The sequence below is a fragment of the Bubalus kerabau genome, chromosome 14, assembly GCF_029407905.1.
Source record: "Bubalus kerabau isolate K-KA32 ecotype Philippines breed swamp buffalo chromosome 14, PCC_UOA_SB_1v2, whole genome shotgun sequence".
Lineage (NCBI taxonomy): Eukaryota > Metazoa > Chordata > Mammalia > Artiodactyla > Bovidae > Bubalus > Bubalus kerabau.
In genome coordinates this window covers 6,788,084-6,812,618 of record NC_073637.1, presented here as the reverse complement: position 1 = coordinate 6,812,618, position 24,535 = coordinate 6,788,084, and the positions used below count along the sequence as shown (strand labels likewise).

General features: G+C 45.9%; 1 protein-coding gene across 1 annotated transcript in view; it reads right to left on the bottom strand.

Moving 5' to 3' along the window:
- Positions 1-5,551: 5,551 nt before the first annotated feature.
- The window catches only part of FAM135B (family with sequence similarity 135 member B), a 219,691-nt gene continuing 200,707 nt past the window's right edge, over positions 5,552-24,535 (bottom strand). The window contains exons 13-21 of the mRNA XM_055545713.1: positions 23,063-23,217; positions 18,831-20,847; positions 16,414-16,580; positions 14,568-14,659; positions 13,451-13,548; positions 11,304-11,455; positions 7,693-7,803; positions 6,064-6,177; positions 5,552-5,757 (exon numbers count right to left, since the gene is read on the bottom strand). Of these exons, the coding sequence (XP_055401688.1) occupies positions 5,552-5,757; positions 6,064-6,177; positions 7,693-7,803; positions 11,304-11,455; positions 13,451-13,548; positions 14,568-14,659; positions 16,414-16,580; positions 18,831-20,847; positions 23,063-23,217 (3,112 nt within the window). The remainder of the gene's footprint in view (positions 5,758-6,063; positions 6,178-7,692; positions 7,804-11,303; positions 11,456-13,450; positions 13,549-14,567; positions 14,660-16,413; positions 16,581-18,830; positions 20,848-23,062; positions 23,218-24,535) is intronic.

The following is a 24,535-nucleotide window of genomic DNA, read 5'->3' as shown; positions in this document are numbered from 1 at the left end:
GAAGCTCAGGGCTCGAATCTTGACTCTACCATGGCTAAGTTGTGTGATCTTAGTCAAGTTACCTGACTTCACCCAATACCATCTGCATGCTACATGAGTTTTAAAGATTAAATGAACTCATAGATGCACATGACCTAGCAAACCAAAGTGGAGTGCTGCGTGTTATTTCCATTCCTTTGCTCCTTCACATGTTAAAAAGAAGATAAATGAGAGCCCAGATTTGTTTTACCTCTAGAGGTCTCTGAATCCGTGTTAAGTCATGGAGTTTCGGGTTTGAGGATCATGACTTGCAGTCATACTATCGTAACTACATCTATGAAATGGAGACACACACAAGTGGAGACACTTGATAATTTAGCTGTGAAAAGATCAATTGTAGGGCTATGACCTGGCTTAGATATAAACAGAGTGTGACCCACACGGCCATATGTTTACATCTGTTCTAAGTGTACTTGTATACAGTAAGGCCATTCCTTTGTGTGAGAGAAGGCACTGGAGCCTTTTTCCCTAAAATTAAAACTGGTTTTTAGAATTCGACCCACTGAATAGTAAGGTGTGTTATTACCATTCAACATAAAACAAGCACTGGGAGAAGTTCAGCTTTTTTCGAGACTTTCCATAGTGTTTTCTATTGCAATATCTCTAGCATTATATGTAATGGTAAAGAGGTACTTCAGGGATAAAAAGCTTTGAAAAAAAGTCAAAAGAGAAAGGGACATAGAAAGACTTGGGAAGGCACCTTGAAGGTTTAGAAAAGTCTTCGTGGGGCAGTCCTTTATCTGAAAGAAGCATGCAGGCAGGCATGCATGTACTACTGCCTGTAACCTCAAAAGAGTATACATGTATGCACTTCAACATATATGGATGAAGACTCACATGGTTAGTGGAGGTTGGGAGAACAAAGCTCAGATGCTAAATATCAGGTCGAGTCTGAATGAAACAACACCTTGGTCCTCTTCCAGTTCTGAGATTTCAAGGTTTTAATTTAAAAACTACCAGCTAAAAATAAAACATGAAGTCTGATGGTTGATCCAGATCCCTTTAGTGTTTAGAATTACATCATGTATCTTAATATCTCTACACCCTAGGACGACAGCCAACACAAAAGAGATTTATAATAAAACACGGAAAGAATAGCTGAATGAAAAAAAATAAGGAAAAAAGTGGATCCAGATTTCAGCACATGGTGTTTGGCTCTATAAATTAGAGAACGACATTCATCCTTCCTAAGGATATTGAGACGGACTCCTTGGAAGAATGGCATAAGACAACACCATTCCTCAATGTGTTCGGGGCCGTGACCTCACTTTCTTTTTATTCAACCTGTGCAGCTGCACAAGGCAGCCTGGTTATTACCAGTGCTTAGCAGTAAATTCTGTGAAATCAAAGCAAGAAAAGTGTTAGTTGCTCAGTTGTGTCCAACTCCTTGTGAGCCCATGGACTATAGCCCACCAGGCTCCTCTGTCCATGGAATTCTCCAGGAAAGAATATTGGAGTGGGTAGCCATTCCTTTCTCTAGGGTATCTCATCAAAGCAAAGAGCATAGCCAAAAAAAAAAAAAACAAAAAAACCTGTCAGTTACATTTGAAAGTGAAAGTGAAAGTCGCTCAGTTGTGTCCCGCTCTTTGCGACCCCATGGACTATACAGTCCCTGGAATTCTCCAGGCCAGAACACTGGACGGGGTAGCCCTTCCCTTCTCCAGGGGATCTTCCCAACCCGGGAATCAAACCCAGGTCTCCCTCATTCCAGGCGGATTCTTAACCAGCTGAGCCACCAGGGAAGCCCTCAATTGGGGGCTTGTAAATACCTAAGAATAGCCTCCCTGGTGGCTCAATGGTAAAGAATTCACCTACCAATGCAGGAGAGACAGGTTCATTATCTGGGAAGGAAAGACCCCTTGTAGAAGGAAATGGTAACCCACTCCAGTATTCTTGCCTGGGAAATCCTACGGACAGAGGAGCCTGGTGAGCCACAGTTCATGGGGTTGCAAAAGAGTTGGACATGACTTAGCAACTAAACAACAGCATACAGCAAAATACCTAAGATAACGCTTTCAGTTCAATAACCCTGGAGAGAGACGTGATTACAGGTGTGAACTCTGGTTTCTCGTGGGACCTTCCTTACTGAGCAGAAATTTCCCTACTAGTGTTAATGATGGAAATTCCTTCCTGATATAAGAAAGCAATCCCCCATGGTGGCTAACTCCCTACACATCCTTTCTTGTACCAAAACTGACTCCATCTGCCTGACCAGTATAACAAAGGCTCTCAGCTCTCTCTCATATGAAACCTCTTACTTACCCTGTTTACTCCCTGAGGGTCCCCACAACCCACCCTCCACCCAGCCAACTCTTCTTCAGCCTGGTGTCTAGGTGTAGACACGGAATCTTCCACGAGGCCCCTTCTGATCACACACCACCCTACATCCGCAGGGTCCCTCCTCTAAGCCGCCATCAGATCCCTGCCACCTCCCTGGGGCCTGCCTGCTCTAACTTCCCATCTGATTGGCTGTATTCCTTGCTAAACTATGAACTACTGAATCTTACCAATACATTCCCGGCACACGGTAAGCCCTCGAGATGTGTTTTTTGAATGAATGAATAAATGAATTGATGAATGCATGCACTTGGTGGTAACAGGCTGTGCAAGGTCAGTATCACCCTTTTTAGGTCTCCCTTTGAAAGCCCCATTCTTATTCTCCAGGCAATGAAGACTAGACTTCTAGAATCCCCTTGATCCTGCCTGTGTCTCATCAAAGCCCTCGTCACACCATGCTTTACTAACAGGGCCAGATCTTCCTTGCATTCTCTGAGGAAACAGACTCTGCATTTTAGCCCTGTGCTCCCACCTGGCACAGGTGGAAGTTGCTCAGTGAATACCTGTGGACTCCAGAAACCAATAGGAATCCATTCTTGCCCCACCTGCTCCCCGGGTACACAGCACTGCAGCTGATTTCAACCTGCCATGGAGGTATCACTTTTGCCCCAAGGTGACTTTAGCTTCACATTCGTTTCTCTGGGTGTATCTGGCTCATGAACAACGAATTCCATTCATCTCAACATTAGTCATTTTTACTTCTAAACTAGTTCTGAGAAATTTAACAAATCATAAAGACAAAAACAAAAATTATGTTGAGAATGAAGACATACTATTATTATCTTGGCAGGCATTTTGTTATAATTTTATAGTCAATAATAGAATGTCCCTGTTTTACATTATATGTATATTTATGTATATATATATATACTATATGTCTATACTTCGATAGAAAGAGACATAAAAAAGCCTTTCAAATGAGGCATGACACGCAACACTGGACGCTCTTATTTACAATATAGAGATGTATACTTTCTACACAATTATAATAGATGCTCAGAGGCCAGAGAGGGTTTACAAAGACAGCAGAGCACCCCTGTAAAAAAGAGGTGCACCACACAGCTGGATGTTTATTGCCATTAGTTCTATGTCCAGACAGCATATTGAAGTTAAAAATGGCATCTGGTTATTGGAAAAGACGACGGCCATTGATTCACCCTGGGTTCATAGCCGCTGGCTACACGGTCTTTCAAATGACCAGGGGATGACAAACTTTGCTGATGGGCACAGGAAAAACAAACATGAAATGCTCCTTATTTGGCCAAAAAGGAGAAGATGCTATAAACCATGGTCCCGCCCTGCACTTGGGCACTTGTAAGGAACTGTAAGTTCATAGGCTGCACTGTGGGAACCACACCCGCTCTGGGTCATACAGCAGACTGGTCATGTTCATGAGTAACCAGAGTCTACGCCCATGAAGAGCTGGGAAAAATACCCAGTGGGAGAGTGACCCAAGGCATTACTTATCCCATACATGTTAAGACTAAGATACAATGAGATTTCGAAGAAGACCCACAGAGACCCTAAATCTCTTGTGTGGGAGGTCTTTCCAACCCCCTCTCCAGTTTTTCCTTTCTTTAGAAATGCCTCAGTCTGCTCTCCTGCAAAGTTGTCTACCTGGACTTGATTGCCATGGACTACGATGTTTTCAAAGTCACACTGTTAATACCTGAGGAACTGAAAGTCTCAGCTGAGAATTCCTTGGCTTACTACCATGGCATTGGTGGGCATCACTAAGGTTATGATCCAGGTGCTGGGACCAGGAGTCTAGTTCCAGATGAGTTTCTACAGTTTCAGAAGCAACTTTTGCAGAAGTGGGAGGAGCTTCTGTCTGCAGAAGGCGTGTCTTCTGTGTTAATGATCCCTATGGTCCTTGTTCATGTGTTCCTTCATTACAACTAAATGATCCTGCAGGCTTCTGTTAGCCCATAGCGCATACTCAGTCTTTGGGACCATATCAAACACTCCAGTAATTTTTCAAAAGCCCTCTTAAGTCACTTACCAATAACAATTTGAGTCCCCAACCTGGCTGTTGTTTTCTCTGATCTCACATCTGTCCTGTTGTCTCATGTGTGTGTGTGTGTGTGTGTGTGTGTGTGAATCAATGGTAACCTTCCCTAGCCCTTTATTTTCCTAAGGCAAGAAGACATTTCTAGTGAAAGATAACCAGCACCCTTCTCAGAGCCCCCCCTGAGGTTTTAAATCCAGCACTCCTCCATTGAGATGTCTTTCCCCTTCCATGGAGAGGAGAAGCAGCTGGCCATGTGGATGGTTTTCATTTGTTTGCGAGTGCGTCAAATGCTAACATAGCATCTCTTTGGACGGGTATCAGCAGGAGCTTCACCAGGTGTGTGCTCATTTAAGGGCCACCTTCTGCTAGGGTTAGTCTCAGTCTGTTTTCCCTACTACAGACAGAGATGTCAGCAATCACAAAAAATTATGTGTGAACCAGGGTTATGCATAGAAAAAGTCTGGAGGAGTAGGTGGAGCAGCCAGTTCACCAGTTAACTTTTTCTCTGCAACAAACTTCCGATAGCATCATTCTATACCTCAAATCACCCCACCGGCTGCTGTTAAGAAATAAAACAAGAGGTTATGAAGCATTCCTTTGTCCTTTGTTGAGAAAATATGAGGAGAGCATAAGAATATGGGTTCACACGGTCTTGAACAAGTGGCACATTTGAATCAATTGAGGATTATATTTACACAAATATGTTCCACTTCTGCACAGAGGTTAACCTGAGTTCTGAAATGCTTGAGTGCATCAAAAATGATAAAGCTATGAACTAGTCACATACCCAACAAACCTAGTTAACTTGGAGCTATCTCTCTGTGAGCCAGTAGGGAGTTGAGAAGGTGGGCTCACCAACTCCAAGGATTCTGTTTCTTTATTTTCTCCAAATTTTGCTAGAAAGCATCTTGAATGAGACTCCAGGTGGCTAGACAGATTCGGGCAAAGTCTTGTCTTTGACACTATCGATTCAGCTTTCCCAAACTCTCTGAAAAGGGAAGTACCTCGAATGTCCGGTCCCACCCCACCCTCCACCCCTCAGCGCCTTCCTCTCTGAGCTCAACCCTGGAATGATAGAGGTTTGTAAAAGGATGTCTCAGCCAGAGCTCTCACAGATCTTAAACGTTTCTGGTGAGCACCCCAAGGCCCGCGCGCTCAAAGCCACTACTTGAAGTAGTTGAGTCCCGCCACCAAGAAGAACTTCTCCAGGAAGAGCTCGGAGTCCAGCACAGCGATGTGAGCCGCTCGGCCAATCAGGGTGTTGGCAGTGTTGGGCAAGGCGTGGAACACATTGTGTCGGATCAAAGTGCAGTCCTTGGCATCCACCAGAGGGCGAAGAAGGTTGTTGATCATTTCCGCATAAACAGGGCCTGGGAGGAGAGAAGATGGAGGAGAGGTGGGGGCAACAGTTCAGCAGTGGAATCTACAGAAAAACACCAGGTGTGTGTTGGGCTCCTAGTCCATGGCAGAATATCTGATGCGCCCTACTAGGCAGAGTTACCTTCATCATGATTTCCTTTTGCTTTTCAAATCAGAAAGTCATGAAAATGAAGAAGAAGGAAGAGGAAAGAAGGAAGAGGAGAATGGGGCAGGGAGAAGAAAAAGAAGAGGGAGATGGAGGAGAAACGGGAAGGGAAGGAGGAAAAGGAGAGAAAAGGAAAGGAAATGTGGCTTACCTGTGTGTCTGTCTCTGAGGGCGGTCTTACACATCTCGATCCTGGCTGAATGAAAGGGCACGTAGCGGTCTTGGGGAGAAGCGACCAGCACAACGTTTTTAAAATACTGCAGACCTGCAATAAGCCAGGCGCTTACTGTTTTGCTCAGGTGGTTTCAACCCACAGCCTCTGCTTTGCACACATTTCACAAACTTGCCCGGGAGAAAGGAAAAGTGGGAAGATAGCAGACACACCGGTGGAGTCACTGAATGAGGGTCTTTGGGTCTGGGACAGGGGAAAGAGGCTCTGCAAGTTAGAGGGGAGGGGGCGGCTTTGATTTCATCAGCCGCAGAAACTAAGCTCGCGACCCTGAGCAGTGGAAGATAAATAACAGGTAAGTGACAAAAACACCTTTCTAGGCCGGAACAGAAAGGAGTCCATAAGGAAGTAAATCTAGTATTTTGCCACTCCTCCTCCCCAACCCCACGGTTCCCTGCATGCCAGCCCCAGTACCGTCACCTGCTGGAGGAAAACAGCCTCTGACCTCATCGCTCTGCAGGTCACCTCACCTCCCTGAATCAGCCTGCTCTGAGGCAGAGGGATCTCCCAGCTGAAGCATCACAGCCTATTCTTTCAGTCCCCAAGATCACCAGGGATATCCCAGTGTTGCAGTGCTCTACCCAGGTCCCCCATCAGACTGCTTTCAGCCCAGGGACCCTGTGGGGGATGCCTCCAATGAAAGGAGCCTTTTCATCCCAGATAACAGCCCAAGACCACAAGCTGGGGCTGGCCAACTCTCAGTGATCTGCAGGGGGCAGATACCAGACCTCTTCCCTCTGCAGGATAACTCTGGAGGGGCCACGCTGTGATCCAATGGCTCCTCTGCCCAAGCCTGCTTCCGTCCCTTCCCCACGGGGGTGTAGCTCTCATGGTAGCACACAGATACAGACATGGGTAAGGAACTTGTCCAAGGTTATCATCAGTCCAGGGCTACAGCAGGCTCACATCCAGGGAGGCAGAGACAGCATCAGAGTCAGTGTTCTGACACTGATGGAAGATTGTGGCCCATGAGACAGACCCTGGGTCAGGCTAGCATGCTGGGCAGGACTCAGTACGACAACTGGTCAACCTCTCTGCTCCCTCAGTGACATGAGGTCACTGCTGTGCTCTGCTCACTCCCTTGGCAGGTAGAGTCTTCAACACCTGTATGTGCTTCCTCATTGCAAGTGTGGGTGAAGGTGTGATCTTAAGCACCCCCATGTCCCTCTGCCCTATCAACAGAAATGGACAGTGTCCACCTGCCCTTTTGGTAGGGGAATCTGCACCCAGGTAAAGGAGCTGTCAGTTGGCACACAGACCTGGGGACGTTAAAAGCTTGGTGGGAAGTGGATGCTGCAACTCTAAGGTAGAGGACACTGCACACACCTGCCTCTGGCCCCCAGGCTGCAGGGGAGGTGGTCAAGAGGCAGCTAGTTCTTGGGTAGCCGCTGGGCTCTCTGTGAACTGAGGAAGCTATGTCACACTGCAGCTCCTGATGACATCCTTCTGTGAGTGAAGTAATGCAACTTTGAATCTAATTTGGGTTTCAAGGTTTGGCTCTCCAGCTCCCACTCACTGCCACTTCAGCGTACAGCTGGGGGATCCACTCACCTGTCTTTTGGCTTAGTTGGTAGAGGAAACATTTGCGCAGATCAGCATTATCCCTGAAGGTCAGCTGCAAAAGTGACCCGGATTTCTTCAGTTTCTGCATGAGCCACAAACCTAGAAAGATGACAACCAAACCAGACCGACATCAAACACATCCAACCAAAAAAGCAAAAAAGCAAAAAAGAATAGGGGAAAGATTAACATTCAACTGTGGCTTTTAGTTAACTTAAAAAGGAGAGTGTGCAATTTAGCAAATCCTTGGGAAGTTTGACGTACATTTGTATTGTTATAATCCGGAGGCAGAGATAAAATCTTATGATTCAGGCTTCAGGAGTCATGAAGTTAACCAAACCCTTTGATTTTTCAATCCCCTTCCATAAATCTAGCCTAAGGAAACAGTCTGAAATACCAAAAAAAAAAAAAAAATTTAAAGACGCTCCTTACAGAGTTTTGCCAAGAGAACAAACTGGTCATAGCAAACACTCTTCCAACAACACAAGAGACGACTCTACACATAGCCATCACCACATGGTCAACACCAAAATCAGATTGATTATATTCTTTGCAGCCAAAGATGGAGAAGCTTTATATAGTCAGCAAAAACAAGACTGGGAGCTTACTGTGGTTCAGATCATGAACTCCTTATTGCCAAATTCAGAGTTAAATTGAAGAAAGTAGGGAAAACCACTAGACCATTCAGGTATAACCCTAATCAAATTCCTTAAACTTATATAGTGGAAGTGACAAATAGATTCAAAGGACTAGATTTGATAGACAGAGTGCCTGAAGAACTATGGACAGAGGTTCGTGACACTGTACCAGAGGCAGTGATCAAGATTGTCCCCAAGAAAAAGAAATACAAAAAGGCAAAATGGTTGTTTGAGGAGGCCTTACAAATAGTTGAGAAAAGAAGAGAAGAGAAAATCAAAGGTGAAAAGAAAACATATACTCATCTGAATGAAGAGTTCCAAGGAATAATAAGAAGAGATAAGAAAGCCTTCCTTGGTGATCAATGCAAAGAAATAGAGGAAAACAATAGAATGGGAAAGACTAGAGATCTCTTCAAGAAAATCAGAGATACCAAGGGAATGTTTCATGCAAAGATGGGCACAGTAAAGGACAGAAATGGTATGGATCTAACAGAAGCAGAAGATGTTAAGAAAAGGTGGCAAGAATGCACAGAAGAACTATGCAAAAAAGATCTTAATGAGAGCCAAACATCCTGGAGTGCAAAGTCAAGTGGGCCTTCGGAAGCAACACCAGGAATAAAGCTAGTAGAGGTGATGGAATTCCAGCTGAGCTATTTCAAATCCTAAAAGATGATTCTGTGAAAGTGCCGCACTCAATATGCCAGCAAATTTGGAAAACTCAGCAGTGGCTACAGGATCGGAAAAGGTCAGTTTTAATTCCAATCCCAAAGAAGGGCAATGGCAAAGAATGTTCAAACTACCGCACAATTGTACTCATCTCACACACTAGCAAAGTAATGCTCAAAATTCTCCAAGCCAGTACATGAACTGAGAACTTCTAGATGTTCAAGCTGGATTTAGAAAAGGCAGAGAAACCAGAGATCAAATTGCCAACATTCGATGGATCATAGAAAAAGAAAGAGAGCTCCAGAAAAAACATTTACTTCTGCTTTATTGACTATGCCAAAGCCTTTGACTCTGTGGATCACAGAAAACTGTGGAAAATTTTCAAAGAGATGGGAATACCAGACCACCTGACCTGCCTCCTGAGAAACCTGTATGCAGGACAAGAGCAACAATTAGAACTGAACATGGAACAATGGACTGGTTCCAAATTGAGAAAGGAGTATGTCAAGGCTGTATAATGTCATCCTGCTTATTTAACTTATGTGCAGAGTACATCATGTGAAATGCTGGGCTGGATGAAGCACAAGCTGGAATCAAGATTGCCGGGAGAAATATCAATAACCTCTGATATGCAGATGACTCCACTGTTATGGCAGAAAGTGAAGAGGAACTAAAGAATCTCTTGGTGAAAGAGGAGAGTGAAAAAGCTGTCTTAAAACTCAACATTCAGAACACTAAGATCATGGCATCCAGACCATAACTCCATGGCAAATAGATGGAGGAACAATGGAAACAATGACAGACTTTATTTTCTTGGGCTCCAAAATCACTGCAGATGGTGATTTCAGCCATGAAATTAAAGACACTTGCTCCTTGGAAGAAAAGCTCTGACCAACCTAGACAGCATATTAAAAAGCAGAGACATTACTTTGCCAACAAAGGTCCTTCTAGTCAAAGCTATGGTTTTTCCCGTAGTCATGTATGGATGTGAGAGTTGGACTATAAGGAAAGCTGAGTACAAAAGAATAGATGCTTTTGAACTGTGGTGTTGGAGAAGACTCTTGAGAGTCCCTTGGATTGCAAGGAGATCCAACCAGTCCATTATAAAGTAAATCAGTCCTGAATATTCATTGGAAGAACTGATGATGAAGCTGAAGCTCCAATACTTTGGCCACCTAATGCGAAGAACTGACTCATTGGCAAAGACCCTGATGCTGGGAAAGAATGAAGGCAGGAAGAGAAGGGGATGACAAAGGATAGGATGGTTGGATGGCATTACCGACTCAATGCACATGTGTTTGAGCAAGCTCTGGGAGTTGGTGATAGACAGGGAAGCCTGGTGTGCTGCAGTTCATGGGGTTGGAAAGAGTCAGACATGAGTGAGTAACTGAACTGAACTGAACAGATCCAATTAGGATACAGAAAAGTGAAAATCAACCTTTCATTTCGAAGTCCAGCTATTTATGCTGACATTAACAGGGATGAGTATTATGTCACATGCACAAATACATGAATTTGATAAAATGCAAGGAAATAAGTAAGACACAGGGTGTATATGTTATGATTGTCGTGATGATGTGCATGCTCAGTTGTGTCTGACTCTTTGTGACCCCATGGGCTGTAGCCTGTCAGACTCCTCTCTCTGTGGGATTTTCCAAGCAAGAATACTGGAGTGGTTTGCCATTTCCTACTCCAGGGATCTTTCCAACCCAGGGATCAAACCCATGTCTCCTGCATTGGCAGGCGGGTTCTTTACCACTGAGCCACCTGGGAAGCCTTGCTGCCACGCAAATGTGCGTGGATGCAAATATAAGGAGAGTGAGCCATACAGAATCACTCTAAATACGTTAGATGGGGAGGATTACTGGTAATGTCTCATTTTTCAGTGAGACATTTAACTAGTGTTGCAAAATTACTATTGGGAAAAATGTGGTCTAAATCATTTGTTTCTGTTCAAAACTGGCTTCCTTGGTTTGTGAAGGAAGACAGCTTGACAAAGGAAAGAACTTCCTTTTGTTATATATCGATGTGTCAAATAACCTATGTTCCCAGCTTATGTTCTGTAATAATGTGAAAGCAAACAGATCTGACCACCTCCTGTGAGGACATAACGCAGCCCAGTCCGCCCTGAGGGCAGGCGGGTGTGGGTGCGGGGACAGCGGCAGACAGCCAGCGCCACCACTCTGAAGAGGCTGGCTCCAAAGCCAGGAGGCTCCATCAGGAAGAGCCTCCATCTCTGCTTTGCCCTCCCGGGGCCCTGCATGATGCTGAGGAGTGCCGATGCTGGCGGCATCTTACCTGTGCTGACCAGGGCACTGTTGTTGTACAGGGTCCCCAGGTGGGGCCCAGACAGTGACAGGAAGGTGTGGAGTTTGTTGAGGTAATACCGGAACCGAGGCCGCGTGAGGACCGATCGAATGATGATGTTGCCGAGAGAATGGCCGATGAAGCTACGGAGAGATGGGAAGGGTCCATGTGAGTGAGCGCAGGACAGCAGCAGCCCAGAAGACGCTGCGCCAGGAGCACAAGGGGTGAGCCAGCCTCCAGCTCCCTCAGGATTTAGGGGGACATGTGGGGCGAAGTGGCGGGGGGCAATAATTCATCCCCATTGGGTTTCCAAATGCTGGATACGTGGAGCCCAGGATGGAGCCTTGTGATGGAGACCCTGGGCCCAGTGTGATCACAAGTACGGGCACCTTCCCACATTGTGTTATTAGAGTAGCCTTTCCACCCAGTTCTGGTCTCTACGCCCCCCTCGGGACACCTGGGGGTCCTTTCTGGAAACACATGGGGCACGAACCCTCCTGGTCATTCATAGGGTCAAGTCCCAGCTTCTCAGCCTGGCCCACTTCCACCCGCCTCTCCAGGGCTACTCCGCCCTCCGTCACCCCACTCAGCCCCCTGCCACCCCCCCCACCCCGGGCACGCTCTGCCCCAGCTGCTCCAGTGCTCTGAGATCTGTGAATCCCACACATCAGCACTTTGAGCTTAAATAATTATTTATAGAAACCCAACTAGATGAGAGGCAGAGCTCCCTAGCTCTTCTCCTGTGTATCCTCTTGAAAAGTTTAAGTGAAAGTGTTAGTTACTCAGTCCTGTCCAACTCTTTGCGACTCCATGGACTACAGACTGCCAGGCTCCTCTGTCCATGGGATTCTCCAGGCAAGAATACTGGAGTGGGTTGCCATTCCCTTCTCCAGGGATCTTCCCAACTGAGGGATCAAACCTGGGTCTCCTTCAGTGCAGGCAGATTCTTTACCGTCTGAACTACCAGGGAAGCCCTTGTATCCCCTTACTTTTTAGTATTATCATTATTAATTTTGTCTGCACTGTGGGGCTTGCAGGATCTTAGAAACCCGACCAGGGATTGAACTCAGGTCTTTGGCAGTGAAGGCACCAAGTCCTAACAACTAGACCACCAGGGAATTCCCATGAATTTTTCAGTTTGTTGACAGTCTGTTTGTCTGACTGTGCTGTGCAGCTTCTGGGATTTTAGTTCCCTGACTAGAGATCGAACCCAGGCCCTGGCAGTGAGTATGGAGCCCTAACCACTGGACCTCCTGGGAATTCCCACACCCTTTTATTTTCACCTAACTCTGTCGGCCTCTGAATCCTCATTTGTGAAATAAGGAAGTGATGGTTCATCCCCAGGGCCTAAATGGGATGGTGGCTATCGAGGACTCATTTCCAGATGTGTCCACATTGGCAAATGCCTGAGGAACACGCTATGGACTATCCCCTTAATCCTTTCAACATTGACACCCAGTTGTCTATTACAGTGTAAGGTCACAGTTAGTGCTGAATGAAGCCCTTTTATGTGGCAGCTAGTGAATCCCCTCGGGCTGGTCCCACTTAATAGATGGGGAAACAGAGGATCAGATGTAGAAAGCTTGTTCAAGGTTACATGGTAGAATGCAGACACAAACTTGTAACTGTCAAAAGAATAGGGATTTAGAACCTAGAGTATTTGTTTAAGGCCTTTCCTGATGGTTCAGCAGGTAAAGAATCTGCCTGCAATGCAGGGAACGCAGGGATGCAGGTTTGATGTCTGGGTCGGGAAGATCCCTGGAGAAGGAAATGGCTACCCGCTCCAGTATTCTTGCCTGAAAAAATCCTGTGGATAGAGGAGTCTGGCAAGCTGCAGCCCAAAGGGTCACAAAGAGTTAGACACGACTGAGCACACGGAACACACGTATTTAAGCCCAGTTCTCTTTGTACTGAGCTGCACAAGCTGTAGGCTCCTACACAGCAGCTATGCCAGACATGGGTGTGTCAAGCAGGCTTGGGATCCACAGCTGCTCTGGAAGTAATCTAGTCCCTTCAAAGCCCTAAGTTAACTAATCCCAGCCTGGTATTCAGATGGCATCGTGCTGAACTCGTACCCAGCAAACACTTAAAAAGGGCACTGCTCCCCCCAGCATTAACTACCTGTGGTTTCCTTTTACCTAATTCTCGATATGGAGAGGTTGTACAACTGGATGTGCTGAATGATTTCATCCAGTAACCGATCAGTCATGGTATCAAAATCCGCAAACGTGTCCATCTGGAAGGAGAGAGACGAAACGGGTATCGAGGGGGCAGTTGCACAAGTCCAGGCTCTGTGCGCAAGCCCGTTTTCCTCCACCAAGCCTCAGGGCATGTCCTGGGTGTGTGCCCATGCCTGACCTTCAGGCTGCAAATTAGGATTCAACATCAAGAAAAGGAGCCCCCAACTGGGGCTTTCCAGATTGGACTGACTATGGGTGCCCTTTTCCGTGGGGAGACAAGTTCCACACTTCAAAGAAAGGTTGTGAAGATTAAAAGAGCAAACAGGTAAAGTGCTCAGCACATCGAAGACGTTCGAAATGATTCTCTTTCCTCTTCCTCACATGTCTGTCCCTTCACCCTGCAGAGTGCACGGCCTTGCACAAAGCAGGTGTCAGAGAAAAGGAAAAGGACTGACCACTAAGAGGGGAGCAGTGAGACTAACACCCCGTGTTCGCTTGTTGACTATTCTCTGTGCAGCTCCCATGTTCCGTGGCCATGAGACCCTTTAGCTACAAGCCCTTCTCTGCCTCCAGAGGATACTTAGCCTCATCCATCTCAAGTCCCCTGGGCTGGGAATCAGTGACAACACCCAACCCCACCTCTTGGTCATGGACTCTTGCAAGTCTCGTCTACCTTGACACCCCATTAAAGCTCCAGCCCTGAAATGGCAAAGGCTCCATAGTTTCCCTCTGGTGATGAAAAGTTCATGATCCAGCTCTACCAGTTACACCAACACCAGTGACAAACCTCTTCCCCAGACAGACCCACGGATGCCCCATCGTTTACGCTCCAAGCTGTCAGCCAACCTACGACCTGTGAGGTCTAGAGGGCCAGTCACCTGATTCACATGTTCCCCCTTCTTACTATTTTCTCCTCCCCAAGGAAAAGGAGCTCTCCAGACCTGAGTGCCTGGCCAGGGTCACCTGGCAAAGCTCCCTCCCACCTGTGTAGCCATAACCATCACAGTGACTTTAGGAGGCTCATCTAAGACGTGACTCAGGGATTGTTTCCATTCAGATGTTTTTGTTGTCATACCTGATTCTTCTCAGACATGAGGAAATCCAGTTTTCCTCCGGGGAGCCCCAGTTCTATGAAAGTCTTTACCAGCCGGAGGTCTGCACTGTTCCCTAAAGAGGATAGATGACCCCACATAGACCCACATTGAATCATGTGACATCTGACACGCTAAGGATGTATTTCTTATTTCTCTCCTATCCCTCCTATTTCCCATTTTTCAGTAAGTCCATAATAAAAGCAACTAACACATGTCCAGTCCACTGGTCCCTGTTCTGCCCCCTCCTCCCATCCACACAGGCTCAGGGCCACCCTGGCAGCCCTCTCTCACTGGGATTATTCCCCGATCTATCAGTTTTTGGCTTGTGAACATAACGGTCCAGGAAGAGTTGAAGACACGCTGCCCCTCCCTTCTTCAACAGTTCTGTTTATTCAGGACTTTCTGCAAGTGTTGATAAGCAGCAAAATCCAGCCTGATAGCTGTTTTTTTAATTTATTTTTAATTGGAGGATAATTACTTTATGATGTTGTGTTGGTTTCTGCTGTAACAGCGCAGATCAGCTGCAAGTACATATATATTCCCTCCCGCATTGATAGCTTTTTTTTTTTTTTTGATGTGGACCATTTTTAAAGTCTTTATTGAATTTGCTACAATTTGTGGAATTTGTTCCTGTTTTATGTTTTGTTTTCTTGGCCATGAGGCAGGTGGGATTTAGTTCCCTGACCAGGGATTGAATTCCCAGCTCCTGCATTGGAAGGCAAAGTCTCAACCACTAGACCACCATGGAGAGTCAACTGCAGTTGCTGTGGGACCTTATACAAGTTACTTAGCTGCCCTCTTACTCAGTTTCCCCCTTTATAAATGGGGCGGATAATAGCAGCTATCCTGCAGGGCTCTTGCCAGGATCAACCACATTAATATATATTAAACAGCTAAGATGGAGAAGGCAATGGCACCCCACTCCAGCACTCTTGCCTGGAAAATCCCATGGATGGAGGAGCCTGGTGGGCTATAGTCCATGGGGTCGCGAAGAGTCGGACACGACTGAGCGACTTCACTTTCACTTTTCACCTTTGTGCATTGGAAAAGAAAATGGCAACCCACTCCAGTGTTCTTGCCTGGAGAATCCCAGGGACGGGGGAGCCTGGTGGGCTGCCGTCTATGGGGTCGCACAGAGTCGGACACGACTGAAGTGACTTAGCAGTAGCAGCAGCAGCAAGCAGCTAAGAAGGCTCTGGGACCATGGTGAGTGATGTATACCACCTGGTCTTCATCATCATCACCACCACCACCACCATCATCATCATCTGCAATGGGTGATCTACCGCTGGATTCTTGAACACTTCACCAAATAGACCTATTGACTCAGCGTTCTGGTATGCCATGCATATAGCCAGGACTGGATACAGACAATTAAATCCATCAGCCCCAAGAGTGAGAAAAATTAAGGATATTAACAAGAGTGTGTCACGGAAGTGAAGTTATCACCATTCCCTATTTGGTTATCATAAGAAGTATGCGACCACAGGTTTTGCTGCTTAGCAACAGTGAAGCCCTAGAGTAGCCCTTTCATTTTTCTGACCCTTACTTATTTGTTAGATCCCATCTACAGTGGATATGACTTATTTATCCCTCCATTGCATTAATTCATTCATTTGGGTATTTCATTAGCTTGAACGTATTTTTGGCCAAAGAGATCTTTCCTTTGGGAGCAAGGCCATGCCATTTTCCTAGATCCAGTATACTTACTATCATTCCACAGTTGCCTACTGAACATTTGTTGAACAACTCCCTGATCTAGAGTCAATCATAAATGTGATAATGTGTCTATATCACCTTTTGAGGAGAAAACCTGTTAGAACTCACCATCCAGGCCATGGACACAGACTACCAGGTGAATCCCATCTTCCAAATTTTCTTCCTCTTCCTCTGGTGGGAAATACGGTATGTCAGAAGCTAGTACAGATAAGTCACTGTACAGAAATCCATCAATCTTCAGCTCTTTTTTAAATTTCTCTTTGGCCTGATAAAAACTGGAGAATACACTAATTAATCACAAGCCGAGCTGTGTGCTCCACGTTGAACAGGAGATGAGTTGAGCTGAGATTCAAGAGTGATGAACATCTATAAGGAAGTCTCTGCCAAGTGGCAAAGGCTGAATATGGTACCTCAAGGGAGAGGCTAGTGAAGGAGGCTTGGTTCTGAAGGAGGCAAGAAAGCAATCCAGGAAAAACAAAGGCTAGATTGAGTTGGTTTCTGCAGATGTGGTTCCTGCAATGAACAGAACCTCAGAGATTCTATCCAGCTTCAAGGACCCATACAATCTTTAAGCAGTGTTCCAGGAATAAAAGTTTATTACCCTGGCCTCCACCGACTTCTCCAGCATCATCCCCCAGCCCCCAAAAGAATAGTTGGAGGAGATATTTCACTCCCTGCATGAGTTATGTCTCTTCTCTTTAGTTCCATGCATTTGTGTGTTCGGGTCTATCTGCCTGAAATGCCTTTCCCACCTGGTTATCATCTTCTTTGCCTGGCTACCTGACCAGGTGGTGATTAAAAGCACGAGCACACGAGTCAAAACCCCAAGGTCACAATCTCAGCTTTGACAGTTACTACTAGGGGTTTCCCTAGTGGCTCAGTAGTAAAGAATCTGCCTGTCGATGCAGGAGACATGGGTTCCATCCCTGGGTTGGGAAGATCCCCTGGAGAAGGAAATAGCAACCCACTCCAGTATTCTTGCCTGGAAAATCCCATGGATGGAAGATCCTGGTGGGCTACAATCCATGGGATGGCAAAGAGTTACACACAACTTAGTGACCAAACAGCCACCACAACCACCTGTGGGCCAACTAGTAACCTCCCTGCATTGTTTCCTCATTTGTAAAAAATGAGGGGAATCACACCCTTGTTGAATTCATAGTCGTCTTTGTTTTGTGTTTGAAGCAATATAATCAATGCAAAATGCTTAAAATATTACTTGAAACAGATTAAATAGTGAAATAAAAAGATGAAATCTATTACCAGCCTTCTCATCATCACCATCATTGTCATCAACATGATGTCTCACAGTTTCTCCTCCACTTGGGTGTCATCTCTAAAAAGCTTCTCCTGGCCACCATCCATTTCCATCCACACTTATTGCTCCACAGAAAAATCAGGTCCTCCTTTTTCTGGCTCAGCTGTGCACACATGAACCACCCCGTGTACTCAACTGCTCTCGTCTGCTTCTGTCATCTCTCCACCTCTTTCTTAGACTGAGAGCCCAGACACTAGCCAGTGCTGGACAGTGTCTGCCATGTATTAATTAAACTGATGACATGGGCATATGATAAGTATTTAATAGTCTTCATAAAACATGGGATCCAAAATTTACCTGTCTGTGCCATTTCTTTCGGAGATATTATTAATGGGTAACTGTTCAACACTTTTTTGAACAAGTGAGTGAAATGGGATATTTTGGTTAAATGATTCAATACTGTATTTAATCAAATGCATAGTTTATAGGGGAAGGACTGCTATGAATGCAAACCTAAGACAAGGATAAAGGGCTGGATTCTGGCATTTCAAAAGGAATAATAAACTTAATAATCACACAAGAGGTATTTAGGAAGAAAATCTGATGAATTAGTCCTATTCTCAAATGGCTCTTAAAGGAATTGTGCAAAGACAGAGGTCGTTCATCATAAGAAAAACTGAAAAAACATTTACACTTTATCTCTAAAGGATTTTGTTAATAATTCATGGTGCATTTATACAATGGATTATTATTTAAACACCAAAATGGTAATGCAAAATAGATTTATAAACATAGAAAGATGTTTCCAATATATGAAGCTGGAAAAAACCTGGAGTTGGTAAAAATTATCTTACTTTTGCAGATTAATAATATATACATTGGAGAAGGAAATGGCAACCCATTCCAATGTTCTTGCCTGGGAAATCCCATGGACAAAGGAGCTTGGATGGCTGTAGTCCATGGAGTCGCAAAGTGTTGGACACTACTTAGTGAGTAAAGACAAACAACACAATATATACATAAAAATGCACATAGGAAAAAATATAGAAGAACTTACACATGGGCTATATTTGAGAGGTGAGGTTATTGATCATTTTTACTTCCTTTTACTATTCTACATTCCTGACTTGTACAATAGGAGCATCTTACTTTATTTAAATCAGAAAATACCTGATATGCAATCCTGAAACAGTATGCATGAAACTGAGAAATATGTGGGAAAGTCTGAAAGATGATGCTGGGATAGGTTAGCCATCAGCAAACCTACCTGAACATCCTTTCGCTGACTTCCTCCTCCAGCTTTCTGGAATGGTTAGGAACGACTCCAAAGGAGCCCAAAGGTTGATGAGTGATGGGGAACGGGGTCTGTTTGGAAGAGAATCCAGCCCTGGCAGGGGTCTCCTTGGGCACAGACGAGAAAGGGAGACAGGTGGCAGTGCAAGACACAGACAGGTTGACAACCTCGACAGCTTTCAGGCTGTCCAGAGAGAAGCTCTCTGCAGAGGTCAAGTGGGACAGCATGATGGAGGTGCCTGCCCTGGGCTCCTGGTTTCCCATAACCTGGGAGGGAACGGACTGAGTCACAGTGGAGCCCGCGCCTGCTTCACGGTCATCCTCTGGGAAGGTGTCAGCTCCTCTGCTCGGTGCCGTATCCTCTGTGATGCTAAGGGAGCTGCTTTGCTCACCTGCAGAATCTACGTCGATGGTTTTGGCAGCTGGTGCACAGCTCACTTCAGGCACCTTGGGGTGGGTGAAACTCTCAACGTCCAACATGCCGCTGTCGAGAGGAGCTCCTGTCCCCACATCGGAGTCTCCAGGCACGCCTTTCGGGGTCTCCACGAGTTCTCTGGGCAAAACTCTGTGCCCAGGTGATTCAAGTCCGAGGAGGCGTGGTACTTTTAAACCCAGACCTTTGGTTTCAACACCTGGAGGGTGGTCAGTCCTGCCATCCAGATAACAAGGGCCTTGGGGGTCAAACTGATCCTCTTGACCTTTGGGGATATCTATGTAACCGGGGCCCTGCAGGTTGTCAGCATCTGAGACTTCCTCCACAAGGCCATGGTCGACCCCGGCTTCCTGGATTGCGGGGCCATCGCTGGGTCGAAGGTGGCATCCTGAGGGGTTGGTACTCTGAGTGGGCACAGCTGAAGTTTCAGAGGGACCTCCCCCATGCTGCGTGGAGTCCGCATCTTCAGCAGACTCCTCAGGGCTACTGATCTGGGGGGCGGACACTGACTTGGTCAGCTTCGTGAGTGCCAGTTCCCGCTCCTCCTCCTCAAAAGGCAAAGAGCTAATGGACGTGAGGGAGGCCTGGATCCCGCTCGGCAAGCTCGTGTTGCTCTCGGTGTGCCCCCCTTCCAGGGAGTTTCTATGCAGGGCGTGTCTTCGGACCAGCTGGTGCAAGAAGTCCCGGTCACTGGGTAGCTCCAGGGTTCTGCTGCGAGCCTCGGACCAGGCGACGGAGCTTGGCTCACTCTCAATGCCTGAGTCGGAGATGATGGAAGCAGATCTCTTGATGACCCCAGAGAGGACACACACTTCCTCCTTCTCCTCTACGTGAAGGTCCTTTGCCAAACCCTTGATGTCCAAGGGGTCCCTCAAAGAAGAGTTCAGAGGCTCGCAGGGCTCTGAGGAGGTGACCTTCAGACTCAGCAGCACCATCTTGCTCCCTTGGTCCACCCCCTTTCCTAGACTACTTAACTCATGCAGGGTGGTTTTCTCTGAAGAGACGGCACAGTGATGACTTCCACCGGCTACCCCTTTGCTTCGCTCAGTTCTGCCTAATTCGTGCTTGGCTCTGGAGCACCCACTCTCGTGCTGGGCACCAGTGAGCACTGTGGGTTCTGCTCTGAAGGGGTTCTTATTGCTAGATTTCACATCAATGTAGGTCAGCACTGGGGCCTGGCCATCCTCTGGACCAGGGCTCCTCCTGGGCAGATCCTCATCTGCCAGCAGATGCCCCCCAACATCAGACCTTGGGCCAGTCCGATGGTCAACTTCAGGCACACCTGCCTTGCTCTGGAATTCACCAACTGTCAGATACACCTGAGATTCAGAGCACACATCTGTATGACTGGGTGTGGCGACATTCTTACTAGGCCCTGGACACCTAATAACCTCCTCATCAGAGTCTGTGGGGGATGGTTTCATGGGGGCCAAGACTAGGTTTTCCCTCAGAGGTGATTTTCTATTTACAACAAGGTTCTCCTCTCTGTTGTTTAGGTTCATTATTGCTGGACTTGTTGCTGGAACATCAAAATTAGGGTAAATATTCAAATTACATCCTACAGAAAGAAAAAAAAAGAAAAATTTGTTATACTCTTCAAAATCTACATTCACAAATGATCCACTTGATTGTATAATAAAGAGTTTGTCTGCACTCTATTCCTTGATTCTGAGAGATAACCTCTAAATTCTCGAAATTTCACAAGTAAGAAGGGCTTCCCTGGTGGCTCAGTGGTAAAGAATCCACCTGCCAATGCAGGAGATGCAGGTTCAATCCCTGTATCATGAAGAGCCCCTGGAGAAGGGCATGGCAACACACTCCAGTATTCTTGCCTGGGAAATCCCATGGACAGAGGAGCCTGACAGGATATAGTCCATGGGGCTGCAAAGAGTTGGACATGACTTAACGACTAAATGATAACAAGGGATGTCAGTTACTCATGTTGGATTCTGATAGACAGCGGTGCTTATTTTAAATTTTTTCCAACTGTTCAAATTTTCTGTAGTTCAACCATATAAATATAATGAATATTAACATACATAAAACATCTATTTCTGCTCTATTGACTATGCCAAAGCCTTTGACTGTGTGGATTACAATAAACTGTGGAAAATTCTGAAAGAGATGGGAATACCAGACCACCTGACCTGCCTCTTGAGAAACCTATATGCAGGTCAGGAAGCAACAGTTAGAACTGGACATGGAACAACAGACTGGTTCCAAATAGGAAAAGGAGTATGTCAAGGCTGTATATTGTCACCCTGCTTATTTAACTTCTATGCAGAGTACATCATGAGAAACGCTGGGCTGGAAGAAGCACAAGCTGGAATCGAGATTGCTGGCAGAAATATCGATAACCTCAGATATGCAGATGACACCACCCTTATGGCAGAAAGAGAAGAGGAACTAAAAAGCCTCTTGATGAAAGTGAAAGAGGAGAGTGAAAAAGTTGGCTTAAAGTTCAACATTCAGAAAACTAAGATCATGGCATCTGGTCCCATCACTTCGTGGGAAATAGATGGGGAAACAGTGGAAACAGTGTCAGACTTTACTTTTTTGGGGCTCCAAAATCACTGCAGATGGTGACTGTAGCCATGAAATTAAAAGACACTTACTCCTTGGAAGGAAAGTTATGACCAACCTAGATAGCATATTGAAAAGCAGAGATATTACTTTGCCAACAAAGGTCCATCTAGTCAAGGCTATGGTTTTTCCAGTGGTCATGTATGGATGTGAGGGTTGGACTGTGAAGAAAGCTGAGCACTGAAGAATTGATGCTTTCAAACTGTGGTGTTGGAGAAGACTCCTGAGAGTCCCTTAGACTGCAAAGAGATCCAACCAGTCCATTCTGGAGGAGATCAGCTCTGGGTGTTCTTTGGAAGGAATGATGCTAAAGGTGAAACTCCAGTACTTTGGCCACCTCATGCGAAGAGTTGACTCATTGGAAAAGATTCTGATGCTGGGAGGGATTGGGGGCAGGAGGAGAAGGGGATGACAGAGGATGAGATGGCTGGATGGCATCACTGACTCGATGGACGTGAGTTTGAGTGGACTCCGGGAGTTGGTGATGGACAGGGAGGCCTGGCGTGCTGCGATTCATGGGGTCACAAAGAGTCGGACACGACTGAGCTACTGAACTGAACTGAGTGAACATATATTAGCGCATATATATATATATACATACATATACACATGTACATGTGTGTATGCACGTGAGCACACATACACACACAGACACAAGCCAATGTTTTGCACTTGTTGTGAGCAGCTGGGTTGGCTGCTATCTCTGGAGCTTATACACATTCAAGCTGTCATGCACAGTGTAGACACTAGATGTCAGGGTACAACTAACTGAAAACTGAATAACGTGTTTTGTTTGAAACACTGCAGTTTTCAGAAGTTACCTAGACTTTTATGTTTTAATTGGATAATTGCCTTACAATAGTGTGTTGGTTTCTGCTGTACATCAACACGAATCAGCCATAGCTATCCACAACGTCTCCTCCCTTTTGAACCTCCCTCCCACATCCCAGCCCAGGAGTCCAGAAGTGGGTCTTTCCTGTAACTGTCTTTGAGTTCCATGAGTTTGCCCATTCACTGCAGTGAAGTCACTTCCAATAACAAGCTTAATCTTAGTTCCTGCTTCTCCTCTATGAACTGACAAAATACCTCACTGATTTGTTCCCATGGCTGTTGGGAGATAAGCAGAGCAGCCGATGGGAACCCAATGGTAATTCCAACTCTTGAGTTTGTCCAAAACTAAAAATACACACCTGTGGCTGGGCAGTCCACATATCTGTCCTCGAAGATAACGGGCAAGGTGTTCCAGTCTCCGTCAATGTCCAAGCACTCTGCGGGCAGCGGGGGCATGGTGGTGAGGTACTCCGAATTCCGTATATCCAGGGACAGCTGGCTGTGGGTCTGGATCCTGGGGAACACGGACCCGGTGAGCATCCAAGAGAGATTTAAAGGTTTTATTCTTGCTGCCCCTTCCCTCTCATCCCAAGACAGCATTTAGAAGATGTACAGTAGACAGTAACAATTGCCATCTGTCTATCCACCCTTCCTTTCTTCCCAGCTACCTATCCAGCCCCCAAAGCCCTGGCTATAGATCTTCATACTATCAACATTTTCACATTCATTCATTCAACAAACTGTCACTGAACACTTCCTTCCTATGTGAAAAGAACTGACTGGCATTGGTCAAACAGGAAGAGAGGCGATAAAACATACCCTTGCTACTAACCAGTTCTATGTCACTTTTAAACACTTTTAAATAGTGCAACCCACGGCAAGAAATGCCCTTCATTTTCCATGGCCACCCAATACAATCACACACACTCCCAGAAACACTCATGCTGAAACAAAAGCTTCAGAAATACTTCTTATTACTACCTATCTTATTTCATTTAAAAAGTGTTGTTCTAAAGCCATGAAGACAATTTCACAGTCCACTAAATGGCTGTAACCTATTACTTGAGAAACACACTCTAGTCTGTGCTTGAACAAGATAGGTCTTGACGGCTGAGTCTCATTTGTCCACCCTGATTTGGGAGGATGGTTCTGTCTCTGATGCAAACACCATGACCTCCCTCCCCTCCATCTGACTCTAGATGAGAATGCCTGCGTGCACGCTTTGCTGCCGGCATCACAGAGCCCACGTTCACTATCTCAATCTAAGGTTTAATTCTGTTCACAGCACTGAGGACCTGTCCTCTGGCAGTTTTCTCAATCTGAAATAAAATTTCCCTCTCAATTCTATAGTTCTTATTCCTTCATCTTTTAAAATTTACTTTTAGTTGGAGGATAACAGCTTTACAAGGTTGTTTCTGCTGTACAACAACGTACAGTATGCTGCTGCTGCTGCTAAGTCGCTTGGTATACATATACCCCCTACCTCTTGAACCTCCCTCCAACCCCTCAACCCGACCCCTTTAGGATATAGTTCTTACTCTTAATGACGTAATTAAAAGTTCTGTTGCTGTTGTTCACTCACTAAGTCATGTCTGACTCGTTGTGACCCCATGGACTGCAGCACGCCAGGCTCCCCTGTCCTCCACAATCTCCCAGAGTTTGCTCAAATACATGTCCATTGAGTCAGTGATGATACCTAACCATTTCATCCTCTGTCAGCCCCTTCTCCTCCTGTCCTCAATCCTTCCCAGCATCAGGGTCTTTTCCAGGGAGTTGGCTCTTTGCATCAGGTGGCCAAAATATTGGAGCTTCAGCTTTAACATCTGTCCTTC